General features: G+C 46.1%; 1 protein-coding gene across 7 annotated transcripts in view; it reads left to right on the forward strand.

The window, feature by feature from the left end:
• MICU1 (mitochondrial calcium uptake 1) overlaps positions 1-17,577 on the forward strand; it is a 110,526-nt gene extending 92,949 nt beyond the window's left edge. For 6 of the 7 annotated variants that reach the window (XM_075154125.1, XM_075154131.1, XM_075154128.1 and 3 more), the window contains 4 exons: positions 441-578; positions 6,784-6,892; positions 14,669-14,758; positions 16,799-17,577. In XM_075154125.1, the coding sequence (XP_075010226.1) occupies positions 441-578; positions 6,784-6,892; positions 14,669-14,758; positions 16,799-16,959 (498 nt within the window). In that variant the 3' untranslated portion in view covers positions 16,960-17,577. Of the gene's footprint in view, positions 1-440; positions 579-6,436; positions 6,648-6,783; positions 6,893-14,668; positions 14,759-16,798 lie in introns of those variants that run through there. The other variant, XR_012674237.1, reaches the window with a different exon arrangement.
• Positions 17,578-17,601: the final 24 nt, after the last annotated feature.

The following is a 17,601-nucleotide window of genomic DNA, read 5'->3' on the forward strand; positions in this document are numbered from 1 at the left end:
GCAGCAGCCAAATTCTTTGGATGCTTATTCAGATGTCCAAGCTGGAAGTGCCTGTGAAGAACCTAACAAATACCTTAGTATTTGTTCTTGCTTTTCACCCCTTTGGAGACCTGTGGACACTAGCTTGGTTTCAAGTTCAAGTAATCATCCTGCCTTTTCAAGTCCAGCTCTACAAACGCGAAAAACCAGAAGGGCGGGATACAAAAACTTTTTCTAGAGGTTATCCAAGGAATAGCACATAGGGAAAATGTTGACTTATTGATGGAGAGAGTCTTGGGGGAAGCGAATATTCAAATGCATTAGGATTTCTCCTTCAGCAGTGTTTCCTGCAATGTTCTTTTTTTATTACAGTGCCTTTTTACACCCTTCCCCTGGACGGAGCTTTCTGCTGCACAGCCTTGTTTTCATCCCCCCTTTGTTTTTTCTTTTTCCCCTTCCAGTTTGAGCGGCACGACCCGGTGGAGGGGCGGATCACGGAGCGGCAGTTCGGCAGCATGCTGCTGGCCTACAGCGGGGTGCAGTCCAAGAAGCTCACTGTCATGTTGAAGCAGCTCAAGAAGCACTTCCAAGACGGAGAGGTCAGTGGCATCGGTGGCAAATTGGGGAAGTTGCGGTGGGGGCAGCCGTCCTGCACCGTGCTGGGAAATGAGTAAGTGATCTCCGTCGTCTTAAGAAAAGCACACGCACCTTGTTAAGCATGTGGGGAGACACGCTGACTTTGCAGATGATAAATACTTTGCCAGCAGCGGGGAGATGGAGGAGGTGGGAGTGCAGTGGTCAGTGTCCAGACCAGCGTGTAGGCTTGTGCCTATTAAAATGGATGCTGTAATTTTCAAAATTTAAATTCACTGAACGGCACCCTGGGTCTGGAGCCAGAATAAACATTGAAGACGTATTCCTACTTACTGGCTCGACCTTGGATTAATTAGGTGCTGCGACTGGGCAGTTTATTATTCAGTTATGAACTTAGGTGAAAAATTACTTGAATTACTCATGGTTTGGAGAGGAATAAGGTTGCAGATCCTACAGTCGTTAATTTAGTGAAAGACCTTGGAGTAAGACATCCATACTGAAAGGACATGCTTTATCAAGTAAGGCAGGTATGGGCTGCTAAATTACTTCAGTATTAGAATTTCACATCTGTTTCTATACAGATGGATTGTTCTTTTATTAATGAGGTTATAAACAAGTGATTTGTCAAAATGAGAATGGATGGAAAGTCTTTGGCTGCGTATTGGGTTGGTTTGACTATTTTAGAGCCGCTTCCTCCTGATGTCAGAACTGGTGTTTATTTCTTAACTGGTTTAGATGCAAAGTGTGTTATAAAACACAGGTGTTGGCCAGAGTCTAGTCCTTTTTTGTCCCTTTTTGGGGCCTTAACTGGACTCCTGTGATGTGTAGGAATCCTCAGTTCACGTGAAGCCACTCCACTGACTTTTTTCCCCCCCATTTTCTCCCTCTTTGACTGGTGCTGGAAGAGAATTTGGGCATACTGAAGCAGCGGGGCACATAGACTAATAGGTCTCCATTAACTGCAAATAATGCCAAAAAGTTAAAAACTGAAGGAAACCAGTTGGCCAAAAGGTCATGCTCAGAGTTGCGTTCCTGTCAGAGGAGCCGTGATACCTGCAGCTTCTCGTGGCCTTGGGGTGCCAGAAAGAGCATTTTTTTTGCAGATTCCCTCATGTTTTGTAGGAAAATGGGCTCAATATTTAATAGGCTGTTATCAATAGATGGTGTCAACGTGTCATCGGAGCCGAGACACATTGCGTGTTAATATTTGGAAGTCTCACTTCTCAAGCTCTTTGTCGCCAGCTTAAATAAGACCATTGATTTTTCCAAGGTAGTGTCCGTTTATTTGATCTTTGAGCGAGACGCTGCAGATTCGGCTTTTCCAATACCTCTGCTCCCCTAGAATTTTAACAGGAATCATTTGATTTCTTACGGAAAAAATACTTAACTGTGATGTGCATCTAACACAAAATATCAGCTCTGTTGTTAATGTGCCTAAACTGCCGATTCTTTTGCTATGATTTGGGTTTTTTTAATATATATGTAAAAATATACACACACATATATATATTATTGAACAGTAACTGGGTGTATGAGAACAGTAACTGGGTGTATGAGAAATTAGGCAGAGGGAATTATTTTGGAAGGTTTCTTACAGCAGATGTTTTCTTCCTTTCATGTGTAAGCCAAGACACTGACATCTGTGGCAGAGAAGGAACTTTTGGTTTTTACCTTATTCCTCATCCCCAAATAAGCCAGATTGTGTTTCTATTTGCAGATAACCAGATACAGAGCAAGCCTTTTTCTTTCTTTATTCCAAGGACTTTCAAGGAGAGAAATTGGGGAATAGGACAAAAAATGACGTTTGCAAGAAACAGAGTTGGTGGAGAACACATGATTCCTTAGTCCGGGGGGAATGAAACACCCAAAATCCTAAAACGAGATGGCTTCTCTGTTAACAAGTACAAGATATTTAATGGTTTAAGGAGATGTAAAGGATGCAAGAAGTGAGAGCCACTTTGCACTGGAGGCAGATGAGCCTTTTTTGCAGCCAGGGCAGCTCAAAGTCAATGCTTATGCAGAGCTAGAGAAATCAGGCACTGAAATCCTCCACTTCAGCAGGTTTTAGCTCACGGAGAATCCAGCCTGGTGCCTAACTTTGCATTGTCTTTTATACAGGAGAACCTTTTCTTGAAAGTTTGTGGGGTTCTTTTTTCCTCTGGAGTTTTAGAAGACCATATCCCTTGCAGATTTGTGCGCAGCACTTTGTATCTAAATACACTTACGTACTTTGATTGGATCACCCTGGTGCAGCTGGCAGTGTTTTTATGTAGCTTAAATTTCCCCATCTCTTTAGAAACAGGACTGCTGTGACCAGAATCACGTTAACCGCCTTTCGAGCTTTCTGGATAACTTATTCAGGGATGCGCTTGCAAAGTTTTCTTTGTAAATGAATGGAGTATTAAGCCAGAGAGTGTTCTCCCACTTGAAACTGCAGAAGCTCAGCGCTGGCGTTGCTTCTGCCTCTGTATTTGTAAGCCAGACATCTGCAGAGCAAGCAGCTGCTTTACTCCCATCGTATAAAAAGGGAGCGGAGCCGGTGCTATCCACTGCTTTTCCTTCGGCTCCCGGACCTCAGTGAGACGTTAAAGCCACCCAGCCGCTTCATTTATCCTGCAATACTTGCCAGTCACTGAACCTTGCAGGTCAGAGAGGTTTACAATGCAAACATGTTTTGCAGGAAGAATTTTTCCCCAAATCCCTTCTTCTCACGTTTCACTAGCCTACTTTTATAGCAGCTTAGTATCATTATCTGCACAGTTTACTAACCTGCTGTAACTCCCCTCTATGCCGAAAGCAGTAGGGGCTTTCACTTGCTATTGCTTTTCAAAGAAAGTGGGAGTAAAACAACTTTAATAGTGTGATGCTGGGAGGGGAATGGCAGTAATTGTACCAAACCTACCCGGCAAGCTCTACCTTGGAAATACAATTTACCTTGTGAGTGCTTTCTTACAAAATCTGCCAAACATCATCTTCATTGTCTGATGTAATTACCTTTTCTGCACAACGCAACGCTGGCAGCCTCCAAAACGTTAAAGCTCTGGTTTTAATCCAACCTTCAGCCGTTTTCCAGTATCATTATTCTACGTTCCTGCTTTGGGGAATGGCATGTTTTCTTGTATTAATTGATAATCTGCTTTCATTTTTATTTTTCTTGAGGAAAAATCCCATCTTACCCTGGATACGTGAACTCCTCCATATTCAGCGGAGCTGCCACACTGTACTTTGTTTAAAATTGCTTACGATCCTCCCCCTTGAGTTATACTTACACAGCTGCTTTTCTCTTAGTAAAAAGGACTTGAGTCGTCGGTAGTATTTAGAAGCAAGCTTTTTGGTTTATGTCTCCCTAACTGCTAGAAAACCAAGCTGACTCTTCAGAAACTAGTGATTCGGGTCATCTTCTACACGTGCTTTGGGGGCTGCGTAGCATATTTTTCTGTTGAGATGGCAGAGGGTGGGAGCGAGGTGTAATTCTCCCTGGCTGAAACCTGGGTTCCCAGGTGAAAAGCCCTAACTTTTGCAGGTGTTTGAGCTGTCATAAGATGCATGTTTCAAACAGATATGCGTTTCTGGAGTCTGCCTGCTTATGTATCACTAATATTACTTAAATGATGAAAGGATTCAGGCTTATGAATCAACAGCTAGATCTACAAATGCCTGGAAAGAAGTCGTCATCCAGATCCCATAATCGCTACCCTAGTGCTCTCCAGATACGCAATTTCTTGTGAAGCCAAATTAACACAAGCCTCTATTATATGATGGAAACATCTGTTGGTCTTTCAATGGAGACGTGAATTAATTATGAAGAGCCGAGCAGTGCTGACAAACACATTGACAGGGAATAGATAAATTCCCATACTCTGACTTCTGACTGATGAAGGTGATCATTCATCTGTCAACTTGTCGGTTCCACTCTGAGGCTGTCCCAGTCTCTGATTTTATGTTTATTTTGGTTGCTGGAAACGAGTTAATGCTGATGCCAGCCTCAACTGTGGGATTCATCAACAAAATATTAAATTTCATAATACTGATAGCACTTTTGCTACAGAGATTCAGTATCTCTGTCCACATGAAAGCCCAGATTTGTAGGATACCCCTGTACGTCATTGGTTTTGCTTTTTCAGCTGGTGAAAGGATCACAGGTTTACGTGCGTAAGCATGTAAACCTTCCCTGTTACCCGCTGAAGCAATAGCTGGTACTAAACAAGGACCCGTTTTGCACGGACAGCAATGCTGTTTGGCCTTGACATCTGCCATTTCATGGTGGAAAATTCCAGGAAAATGCAAAGTTGGGGCTCTTTGCTTAGAATAGCTGCTGGGATGCTTTGCGGCCACTACCGCAAACCTCGGATGTCCCAAACAGAGCAGGTGAACCACCGCACAGTGTCATTCTGCTGGCCTGAAAGTGGCTGCATGCCTCCTGGTTCCTGCAGGCTTTCCACATTTGTAGCACTCTGCGCCCAGGCAGGAGCATGTCAATCAGGAAGCGCAAGCAGGGAGGCAAGCAGATGGGTGTCTGAATGGCAAAGATCTTTTTTCCTCTAGATCTGTTGTACAAAACAGAGGAATCTTTGCAGTCCTTCCTGCAAAAGTACCTGATTTATTTCATTTTTTGCTAGGACAGTATTTTATTTAATTCTGCCATGCATCTTTTAGCATGCCGCTTGGGAAGCGGAGCAGGTATGCATTTAAAGAAAGCTCCCTATACAGTAACTGGGGATTTTTTTCAGATCTGTTGTCCATGGGTGCATTTTGCTATCTCATAATTTTTGATCTGATCGATGAATCCAGGGCTGACAAAGCCTGCTGTTGCATTTGTCGGTGTGCACGCTATGCAATGTACATCAGCAGTGCGTTGCCGCATACTCAGTTACAGCGAAGATAGGAACAAGCTGCAGATTTTCTGTAATTCTTCTGCTTACAATTCTAGAGGCACCATGTCTGTATGAGAAGGTCATAAAAAATGTGCTTTTTTTTTTCCCCAAAAAAAAGATAGGTGGCTTATTCCCTGATTAGAAGTTGTTGGGAAGAGTTTTGAGCAGGGTTACAGCGGATCGTATAAATTTATATTTGACGGTACCCGCTGAACGTGTGCTATTCCATGAAACCTTGCCGTGTTATGCAGTTGGGATTTTTAGTATCTTGCTATATCAGTCTGTCATGCTAGACAGGACAGGAAGAGCCTGAACCTGAACTCCTCTCGACAAGCTGATTTATCTCTTCCAGAGAGGAAGGCTGAGTGGTTATTACTGTGGTGATGATTTACCTCCTTCATTGGCAGGGTGGGGGAGTTTGGAAGCTGCAGCTCGTGTCCCAGCACTCATGCTGGCGCTGAAAGGATCGATAAAATTGGGTGTTGTGTAGTGCAATCAGATGGGGGGTCCCGGAGCCGCACTCGTCGGCAGCTGCTCTCCCGGCAGGCTCCTCGCCGGTCGGATCGGTGCGGAGAGGAGCGTGTCGCTTATCCCCCGCCTGCCCGTCAGCTGTGCTGTGATGCAGCGGTGCCAGCGCTGGGGGATCTCAGGATGCGTTTCTGTGACTATCAGGGTGCGTGGCTGTAGGCGCTCACCGAGCACAAGCTTGCCTGTCCCAGGGTGAGCCAAGCCCCGGGCAACTGTGCCGGTAAGTAGGGCAGGCAGCGATCCAGCCCCGCAGCCATCCTGCCACCAGCAGCAAAGCTAACTGGGGCACATCTATATGTGCTGTGGTTTGCAGTGTCACCTTCTGCGACACTGGGTAAGACGTGGATCCCCCAGGGATCCCTAAATCTCTTGGGAGAGACCGTGCAGCGCTTGAACCATTTCATTATTGTCATTGCAAGTGTGCAGGCTTGAAAAAAATATATCAATGAACCTCCTTGCAGTGGTCTCCTGCATCCCCACCACAGGCTCACGGTGCGTCCGCTCTTCGGGGCAAGAGCTGGCTGTGGAGCGAGGGCCAAAGGCTTTTCGGTCTCTGCCACCGCTGACCGTGCATGGGGAAGTCCCTTCCTGTCACACGACTGGTGGGGCCGGGAGGGGAGCAGAGGCGGTTAACAAAAGTACAGGTGGCAACCCATATCTACAGGTGCCAAGGTAGGAGTGTTTTGAGTGTGCAGTTGAATTCCCCTCTGGCTACAGCTTTGGGCTGATGAGTCACTTTGTTCATAATCCGGGTACTGTCATGATCTCCTTTTCCCATCACTGTAAGACCGTCTTTTCTCTGTCCTAGGGGCTGACGTTTGAGGAGGTGGAGAGCTTCTTCACTTTTCTGAAGAACATAAATGACGTGGACACAGCTTTGAGCTTCTACCACATGGCTGGAGCTTCGCTTGATAAAGGTATTAAAACTTGCGCGGAGGACGGGCGCTGAAAGCTTGAGGGAGTGCGACTTCTGCCATGTCTTTGAAGTTGGGAAGATGTTGAACGAGCCCAGGCTGACAGGTTAAAAATGTACCGAAATCGCAGTTCCTCCCCGTAATGAGAGGTTTAACTTGCTACGTCCATGGATAATGAGGGATTTCAGGTTTTATACTTCCCCAGTTTGAGGTATAGAGGGGAAAAAAGTCTGAAATGTATAGCCTGAATAGATTAGGAAGCGGTGATTTCATGGTGGCTGATTAGTAAGCAGTGATATCATGGTGGTATCTTTAGCAGGACCATTCAGGCCTGATGCGTGCAGAGGCAAGGTGACCTAGTGAGTGTGTCACGGGCACTGGGACCAGAGCACAGGCACACCAGTGTTTCTTCTTCATCCCTGTCTTCTGGAGTGAGGTTTTTTCTCCTTTTACAAAGTACTTGAAAAATTACTGTTGGCAAAGACAAGCGGTATATAAGAAGTATTCTTGCAAACTGTATTTTCTGTAGAGGTCTCCGTGATTGACGCGGCAGAGGCACTAACCAGCAGTGGAGCTGGTGGTAGGAACGTTTCAACCCTTGTTTTGTTTCAGTTTTGCTTAAAAATGAGAGGCTTTGCTTAGAAATAAGAGCTGTGTGGCCAGATACTGCATTTCTGATCTGAAATCCAAGTAGTGACAAGCACCTTTGGAGCTCCCAGGCACACTGGAGAGAAGGAAGCACTGGAACCCCACTGAGGTCCCAGGCTGAGCATTGAAGTTTGTCCAGAGGAGGCTCTCTTCAGTCCCCACAGCCCAGAGGCTGCGTGTGGCTGGGGGAGCTGGCTGAATAAACTTCAGAGCTGGTGTTTCCTGGGCAGCTTGGTAATAGTGTGGATTATTGATCAGACCGATCCATATCCTTCTTCATCTCATCATGTTCTTCTTTTCTGAGCTAATCCTTATCAGTTATGTTCTCAGATCTGACATACAGATCAAAAAAAAAAAAAATTAAAAAACAAAACAAAACGAAAAAAGAAAAAATACCATATATCTAAAAGAAAGAAAGTCCAACTCTCTGCTGCCAGGATCTGTCACAAGTACGTGCTTTTCTTTTCTAGATCTTTTTTTAAGAGTTGTTTTTTTAAAACACTCAGATTGGGAATATGAAAAAAACAATGGCAAACTCATTAAAAGTTTTTTAGGCTAAGTGGAAACTCTTGTCTGCTAGAAAGTTAAAGCTGATGTATTTAGGCAGCTGCAAAATTAAATGTTTCGGAAGTAAGCTATTCTTCCAACCGCTGCTGTTGTGACAATATGAAGACATTAATAGGTTTTTGGGCAGTGGAATTACAAAGGGAGTCAAACGTGTCACATCTCTTCTTGCATGTGTCAACAGCCCTCCTCGTCTTTGATTTTTGGGGGGAAATCATCTGTACTCTTTGTTTTAGATCACCGTTATCTTAAGATTTAAAGTTAAAAGAATCTGATAGGTTTTTCTTTCATTTAAAAGTAAAAATGTGAAGTACGGATGTGCTGCTGCTGTGCAGAGCCCTTTCTGCAGCGTCCCACGAGGAGGTAATAGGCCAGTGAATCCAATTTACTCAGTGTCTACAGTAAATTAGCAATTGCCCAGTTGCAGAATATGTATTTGTGGAGTATTTAGGTCCAGGCACAGTTCGTAAATCGGTGTGATTGCCATTTAATTGTGTGCGATTAATGAGCTTGTGCTGGAGCCACAGCCATTGAGCTGGGACTGCTTTGGCTGGAGTAAGAAACCTTGGGGAGGTGTGGTGGTGTGCAGGGCATGGCTTCAAACCGCTCGCAGCCTCAGCTGTCCCCGGACCCCCGTCCCTGCCTGCGGGGTCCTGGCTGTCGGGAGACATTTCCTCGGGCAGAAGGCGAGGGTTATCCTGCAAATCCCCTCTTTGCGTGGTAGCTGACACGAATCACCCCTCGCGTCCTTCTGTGCTGCTCAACCCGGAGATGCTCCTGCATATCTGGCAGGAGGCATAAAAAGAAAGTTTTGCTGTGGTCCTAACGAAGGTGCAAAGCAAGCTGCAGCAATAATCCCTGCAGCAGGGATCTATGTGTTCCCGTACGTAAATTGTCTATGCATTACCTGTTTCCATATGCGTGCACTCCGAGTCTGGATATTGTACCCACAAATCAAATAAGCAATAAATGGGGTGTACTCTTGCAAAAGTCAAGCTTTCACAAGGTTGCTTATTAAAAACCAACAAATGTAAAAATTACTCATCATATGGGGAGGAGGAAGAGGATAGTTTGTGTATCAAATAAATTGCTGGGAACCTAATGCAGCAAACGTTATTAGAATATTAGAAGGGCCATTTAAAACTTAAGAGGGGAAAAAAAAATGGGTGGCACCAAACAGCCATAGCTTGACAACCTGTTTTCTGTGTTGGATTAAAGTAGCCTCCTCTTCTAAAAAGGATCATAAACCTGTATTTTAATGACGCATAGAATATCACACAGAATTTTTGTTAGTCCATCTTTCATTTTACCAGAAATATAATAGCCGTCATTCTCTTAAATCATAAGCATTATTTTCCCAGCCTGGGCTTACAGCTGGCAGCAGGACAGGAGCTGAATTTGCCGCTTATTCCCCTTTCGAGGCGAGGGTGTGAATTGCATTTTTTTTTTTTGGCACCATCTGCGGCCAGACTTTCCAAGCAGCTGTGCTGCTGGCGCCGGCAGAGCGCCCCGGTATAACTCCTTTGTGTTTTAGGGCAAGGCACAGATGCGCTTCGCTAGAGATGGGCCAAAGCGAGGGGAGATGGCTGAGCCCGCTGCTTGCTTCGGTGGCTCAGCCGGCTCGGAGCGGGGCTGGAGCCCAGGAGGGGTTAATGAGAGATCATTTTATTTGAAGTATGGAGCTTGAAACGGCTGCAGACTTGACAGGGAATTTGGAAGGAGGTAGAGGTGAGTTTTGAGTGCAGCATGTATTTGCCATTGAATTGCTGCTTGCTTTAATCTGCCTTCGGAGCTGGATGAAAGAAGTCGGTCCCCCATGGAGGCACAGCTCAGATTGTTCCTCTGGAGTAATGGCATGTAGTCAACGCTGGTAGTTGGGTGGGGAGGACTTCAGTAGCGTAGGTGAGGTTGGTAGGGATCTCTAGAGACCCTCTAGTCCAACAGGGTCGCCTACAGCAGCTTGCCCAGGACTGCCTACAGTCAGGTTTTGGATATCTCCAAGGTGGAGATGCCACAGCCTCTCTGGGCGTGGAAGAAAGCCTGGATGAGTATTTGCGATAATTTGTGAGAAGGAGAAGAGTCGAACGATGAAATCTGGTGTCCTGCAGAGGCAAGTCAGGGTCGTGGGTTGTTGCCTTTGCTGCCCTCACACCAGTGCGTTGACGTGTGTGTATGTGTGCGTCCCGATGGAGAGGGACCCTGGAAGTGCTTGGCACCGTGTCCTCAAGCAGGAGGGGTCTGGAGCTCGCCTGCCGTTTGGTTTTAGTACGTGCACAATGAGGGCGCGGTGTTTGAGCAGTGATGCAACGAGTTGTTGGGCAAAGCTCCGTCACAGCAGAGGATGCCTGTCCACAAGGCTTTAAGAAATCAGCTCGGTAACCCTGAGGACAAGCTCTCCATAGATCAACAGCCCCTGGAAGATCCTGAATACCTTTCAGTTTAAAAACCACTTTATGTGTTGGAATCTCCTTTTTTTTACTTATTTATGACTGCGAATATTACATAAACAGTGGATCGCCTCTGCCTTTGGTCTGGTAGCTCCGCTTTTTTCCCAGGAGCATGATCTCCATGACTTTCAGTTACGCTCCCTTTGATGTCAAAACAGTTTCTACTCAGCTGCAGGGCTGCAGCCTCGCATTTTGAGAAGAAAAAGAAAAAATGTGCTGTGCCACAGGATCGCGTAGGGTTTGTACATCTCTCTTCTGGATGAATATTCCAGTATGTACACATGCAAATGATTTGAAAAAAGTCAAATAGATTTTTGCTAGCTATATTGCCAATGATAGCATCCATCGTTTCCAGCTGGGATGCTTACAATAAAAGGTGAGTATCAACGTGAGACCCTACGTAGCCTGATTTCTGGGAGCCCAAAATACATGTGTCCTGCCTCTGCAGCCTGGGACTGCCAGGACAGGGAGCCCAGCTCCCGTCACCCTGGATGCTGTTCAGGAAACGAAGGCAGCAGCCCAGCTGCCCATTATTTTGGCCAAATGTGATTAATCTCAAGACAGAGGGAAAAAAGTGAAGCTTGCCATCTGGCAAGGCCCATAGAAAAGCCCTGTTTGTAAGTGCTTGGTGAGGCATTACTCACAGTGCGGTACTGGGAATTGGAGTGAAACAAAAGAAACAACTGTGTCAGACACTAAACTTACATAAAGTAACTCAGATGGCTCATTAAAGGAACCAGTGGGAGACACTAACACTTGAAATTTGAAAAGCCGCATAGCTTTCAAGATAGAAACGTGGAACTCATTTTCGGTGGTATAAAATCCAGGAGACTTTCCTGTGTAGAGATGGATGAAGCCATCCCAAAACCCCAAATCTGGACAAGCTTTGTTTTAGGAGATGTTTCCCCAGACAGCACCTATTTCATTTTGTGAAATGGTAAAGAAATGATGCTGGGAGGCTTACTTAAATTTTATTTGCCTCACCGAGATACCTTGTAGTCTGGAGGGTGTGCGTCGAAGTGGAAAGCAGAGACACTTTCCCCTTCCTTACGACTCCTTAAAACCCAACAAAATCGTTACCGAGCACAGCACAGTCACGCAGCCCCTGTGAATTTTTGCAGAGTTTTTGCATCGAGCAAGAACAATGTGATGGAGGTGACACTTGCGCAGTTAGATTAATAAGAGAGGAAGCAGCAATCGGCAGCTGTAAGTACAAATTACAGCTGGTAAAAATGCAGCTGTGAAAAATACATAAGCACATGTTGAAGAGGAGGGAGGGATCAGGTGATACCCTGTAGTGATAGAAGGAGGGGGGTGAAAACTCAGCAGAAAAAGGTGACTTATAATTAAAGAAATCATTCCAACTTTTTTTTTGTGTATAAGGCTATAGCAAATAACTTCAGTAGGGTACCTGGGGCACGAGGAGGAGAGGATGGTATCAAAGCTTGGTTGAGCACCTTTAAAGAAGATTTACGTTTAAAAAGAGTTGAATGAAATTTGATGTTGCTGTCTGAGGAAATACAGATTTGCTTTTGCTGTCTGAAGGCCTGGGTCTCAGGTGAGAGATGGTTTACGGCACTTAAACCTCTGCCGTTGCCAAAGTTGAGGTGTTTTAAAGTGCCTCCCCGGCAGAAGGACTTTCGGGGGAAAAAATAAACTGAGAAATAAGTTTAGGTAAACTCTTTCTTTTACCTAAACCTCCTCTTTTTCCTTGAGCTTTACACATGTTACTGAAGTCCCCCAGCAGGTAGGAGTTACAGCGCATGTTTTGCAGCTGGCTGGAGCCAGGACTGTATTTAGGGAATGAGCATCACCTAACTGGGGAGGAGAAACGCGCCTTTTACAAAGGCATATATAAAATCCAGAGGCAGGGCATTTATCGTGGTAAAAAGGACTATGCCATCCACTGTTTGGCTCTGGTGTTTGCTACCACTTCATGTTCGTGGCGTTTGATCAAAGAGAACCTATAAATACTGCATTATACCTGTGCAATTTATAGTCACCCTCTCCTCTGGTTTGGGGTGTGTGTGGTGCTGGTCATCAGTCCCTCCCTCTCAGGTCAAGGGTGAAAGCTGAAGGCAGCTTTGTCATTTAATTGTGAGCGTTTGATGTCAGTGTGAGCTAATTAAATGGTGGACCGTTAAAGCCCTTTCTGGAGGGCTGCTGCCATCTAATGCGCCCGCTCGCTTGCGTTGCAGTTCATTCGATTGTGTTGCATCTTGCTGGCTAATCTGCACATATTCAGAAGAAGAGAGACGAAAGAAAAGGGATGCACGGACGTGGTGGCTGTCCCTGCGCTTAAAATTTAATTCCCCCATTTCCTTTGCTATCCAGGTTTTCTTGAGAGCTGTGCCGTGTGTGGCGCAGTATATTCTGCCAGCCTGGTTGGTGTGGGTGGGCTGGGGGAGATGTGCAGTCTCCCCACGGCTCAGCTGGCAAGGTTCGGGCGTAAGCCTGGGGAACAAAGTTAATTCAAGTTTTCTTTAATGATTATATTGCCTCTGCCCGCCCTAGAGGAGGCTCTGGCTGCCAGCAGGACATGCAACAGAAGCAGCGGCCGTATCCTGACTTATGATAACTGCAGACCAGAGCTACATCTCTCATGTGGAAAGGATTTTAACTCAAAAAGAATAATTACAGGGAAACAGTGGGTGCCTGGGTGCCTACTTGAGATTATATATGTTTTAATCCACCTTCTGTTTAATTTCAGTTTTCTCCGGCATTATTTAGTAAAAGGAGGGATTTTATATGGGGAAGAGAACAGAATGGTGGCTGTGGATTCCTCCCCGAAAACCCCAAACCTCACTCAAGGGAGCAGAAATGGGGTGGAAGGAACCAATAATCTGAAAACTCATGGAAAAAAAAAAAAATCCTGTTAGAAACACTTTATGCAGTTTCTAATTAATCTGGTTATGGTATAGATTGGGTGCTTATTTCTTTCTTTCTGACATACAACTCTTCAAAATTTCTGAAGGGCCAATAGCTCTGCAAAGGGACCAGAGTGCATGAACCCAGAAGGATGCTGTGGATAAAAGCAGAGGCTTTTTTTTGTTTCAACCTGATCTTTGTGTCGCGCCACTTCCCTCTCTTGCCTTAGCTCCGCAGCTAAATGTTCATCCCAGTTGCTGTGGGCTTGCTGCCGCAGTGCAAAGTCTCTCCGGATGGGGTTTCCTCGGGTCAGACTTTGTAGGGAAGCAATTCAACTTAAAATACACTCACGTTCATGCAAAGCCTTTCTGTTTTATCGAGTATCTGGAAGGGAGCAGGGTGTTTCAGCCCTGACAAACAGTGACAACTGTGCTCTTACCTCCCCTCCTTCCTTCAATTAGCAGCTGTCAAAGGGAGAGTAGAGAGCACACGAATACATGTAGGGAAACAGCTAAACCAGCCCAGTGAGGGTGGGGTTTTTTTTCCCTTTATGCAGCAAAATCTACTGCATAACCCTGCCAGATTGATAGCTCCGTGGATTGCTCTTTTCTAGAGGCATGAATAAAACTACCGCTTGCTTCTTTGCTGATGAGCTCAGCTGCTGGTCTGGGGGGGGAAGTGAAATAATTCCTTACAACTGTTTATTTTACTGCAAGGTTAACCTTGTCTGCTTGCTGCAGAGCCTGTCACAGGGAGAGGGTGTATGGGTTTGTTCTGCAATTATTGGCCCTGGGTTGCTTAACAGGAAAACCGGTTTTTATTATTCCCAGCCTGTTGGAATAGTTGGTTCATGGAGTATCATCTTTGCGACACAGTCAGAAGGAGCTGCCTTGTTGATCAAGCCTGTCAGGAGAGGTAGTGCTGACACTTCTTCTGATTTTGTAACCAAAGGGGGGAAAAAACATCTCATCTCAATGTTTTTAATGTTTATCTTGAACACGTCGGTGCTTACCAGCCGCCTCTCCACACCCCGTACGGTGTTGCAGTAGGAAGACGAAGGCTTTGAGGAGCCTGGTTTTGAGGCTTGGGTTGAGGCTGGGGACAAAGCTTACTTCAAGCCTCTTCGAACATGACCGTTTTTGTAAAGGCAGTTTTCCATGGAGGAACAAGAGTCTTCCGCTCCTCTGCCCGCATTCGCTGCGGTTGGCAGATCGCGACATCTCGCTAACCTTGTGCCCTCTCTCTGTTGCAGTGACGATGCAGCAAGTGGCCAGGACGGTGGCCAAGGTGGAGCTCTCCGACCACGTGTGCGACGTGGTGTTCGCGCTCTTCGACTGCGATGGTGAGTGACCCCAACCTCGCCCCGTTCCTCTCGGCCAGGCTGGGCGAGAGTCGATCCAGAAGAAGAAATACAGGGGAAAAATGCCAGCCATGCAAGCTTGCCATGGCCTTGGCTCTTCTTGCCATACCGTCCGCTCTTTGGCCATGGATCTGTGCTGATGCTCCTGCCCTTCTAGGAAGGGTATCTGATGGTACCCAGCTTCCGAGATGTTGATCTTGAAGTACTGGATGCAAGCGTTTGGCACGCACAGCTTGCTACACAGCTCTTTTTTTTTTTTTCCCCATAAAACTCTATTTTGTTTAACAAAATGAGCTATTGTGCTCCAGTGTTGGAAATGAGCCTATGAGGTACTTCATTATCTCCAAAGTCCTAGACAAATATCAGCTTAATTAATGGCAGCTCTGTGCCCTGCTGGGAAGCTTGTTGCTTTGCTGGCCTGCAGAGGATGCGAGCACTTTGGGGTAGCTTGTTGCCACACTGAAGCAGTCGAGTTGATTTAATGAGAATTAGTGGAGTCTTTGCCACCAGGGAATGACGGCAGCAATTCAGACTTGGAAAGTAGCAAAATTCTGCATTTGCCCAAAGCTATCAAGCCAAAACCAGAGACCTTGCTTCTCCAGCAGAGTCACCAGGATCTGGCACCTCTGATGCATAGACAGTTGTTTGCTCTCTGATATAAATATGAACATAAAAAAAAAAAAAAAATCTTTAATTATTTGATCCCTTGTTGTCCCTCTTGGTTTCAGCCCCACCTGCCTCTTTGCACCTTTTGAAGGTTGCATCTCTTGTTTTATTTTTCTCTGTGCTTCAGCGCTGCTTTCCGATACAATCCTCAAGCCAGGTGATCAGGCTGGAGATTAGTCAACCGAAGCATAGCCGAATATTCTCGCTTTGCATCTTCCCGTAGGAGAATATGCTAAATATTTTGATAGCAAACCTCTGGGGGGAAAGACTGTGGTTGCCAGAGGAGTCCCTGTGAGGAAGGAATCAAGTGGAAACGCAGGCGCAGACACCTCTTTTTTTTGTGTGTGTGTGTGTGTTTTCACTCTGTCGGTGTTTATTGACATTACCATGCACGCATCAAAAACCTGCAGCACTGGAGGGAATTTTATTTGCCCCTTGATAGTTTGCTGGAATTTCGCTGCCCAGATTTGCATTCGGATGTAAGGCAGGAAAAAAAGCTCTCCAATGAAGAAACTCGTTCATGAAATATAATGTGGTTCCCTGTATCAGCCAGAGAGATTCTCTCTCCTTTGATCTGGGGAACCCATGGCACTGGCGGGTTTGTTTCTTGAGGGCTGATGTCCCTCATATTTCTTCTGTGCCTAAAGGTGGGTTGCTTTGCTGTGCTGCGCCCCAGAAGCTAAAATCGGTGCTGTCAGCTGTAGGCAGGGGAGCAAAACAGGCAACAGGATATGTGTGGCATCGTGGCAGAAGGCATTAGCCCCTCAGCAGACAGACGTCAGGCTGTCGGTCACACCGTGGCTTGCTGCTGTCCCCTCCGATCAACCAGCGCCCTAAATAAAAATCCCAGACGTTTTAATTTATTGGTGGTTAAGCAACTACAGAATAAAATTTGCCCCAATTTACTATAATCTTATTTTTGACTTAAATTTAGCTGACATAATTCTCAATAACCTCACTACATTACTTTATCAATCTTCCCTTCTATTCCATTAAGAAAAATTTGTGCTCTGTTACCTGTGCTCCTGTAATTTCCTAAATCAGTTGAAGCGGAGAGTTTCCTACGAGTGTATGGGCATTTGCTTTGCATTTGCTTTTCTGTCTTCAAGCCCCAGCACTCCGGGCCCTGCAAGAAATGGCGGTGCCAGGCTAAGCAGGGCAGCGTCCGTAGGGTTGGGATTAAAACGCTGTGGTTCGGCAACCCTTGCTCAGCAGGATATTTTGGGAGGTTGAAGCCAAATGTGATTTCAGCCTCTGCAAGAAATGACACTTGTGGCTGCTGCCTTTTAAAGTTAGTGCATGCAGGGAGGAGGTTGGTTTTAGTGTTTCTAATTTTTTTTTTTTTTCTTCTTGCAGGGAACGGCGAGCTGAGCAACAAGGAGTTTGTTGCCATAATGAAGCAGCGCCTTATGAGAGGCTTGGAGAAGCCCAAGGACATGGGCTTCACGCGACTCATGCGGGCGATGTGGAAATGCGCCCAGGAGACGGCGTGGGACTTCGCCATGCCCAAGCAGTAGCGGGGTCGGGGAGGAACGCCCGCCTTCCCTGTCTCAGCCCTGCCACCACCGCCTGCGGGCGAACACCGCCGCTGCTGCAGATACCTGCGGGGTGGCACCAGGCTCGGCCGAGCCCAGACTGTTTGTAACGGGAGATTTTTGTAAATCCAAGCTAGAAATCAAAGCCTGTTGTATTCGCAGCTTCTGCTTGCCGCTGGCCCCTTAATATTGCTCTTTCTCAGGAAAAAGAAAAGGACTTTCCTTACTCATGCCAACTCTGCTTCGTGATGCACCCTCCCTGCAGAGCTGGGCATCGCGCGAGCTGGTGGGGCTGCACCCAGATCGCTTTTATTTAATGTTATTACAAAATGGCATGAGGTTTATTTTAATTCCTAGGTCGCTCCTAAGAAAGAAGCGGTGGGATAGACCGTACCGCTGGGACCTCGCAGCCAGAGGCTGGAGCAGCCAGGTGGTGAGAGCACCCCTGGATGTCAGTCGGCTAAATGCTGTGTGACTCTTGGGGGTGTAAGAGTGTGCTCTTTTTTTAAATTCCGTGGGGAATGGCCGTTGTGTACCGGGCACGGGCTGAAAGATGTTATGTACCCTGTAAGGCATCGTGTAAAGGTGTTGCTCACAACAGCAGGGCTCGCTCCTCTCGTTATT

Source organism: Calonectris borealis, chromosome 7 (genome assembly GCF_964195595.1).
Source record: "Calonectris borealis chromosome 7, bCalBor7.hap1.2, whole genome shotgun sequence".
Taxonomy (NCBI): domain Eukaryota; kingdom Metazoa; phylum Chordata; class Aves; order Procellariiformes; family Procellariidae; genus Calonectris; species Calonectris borealis.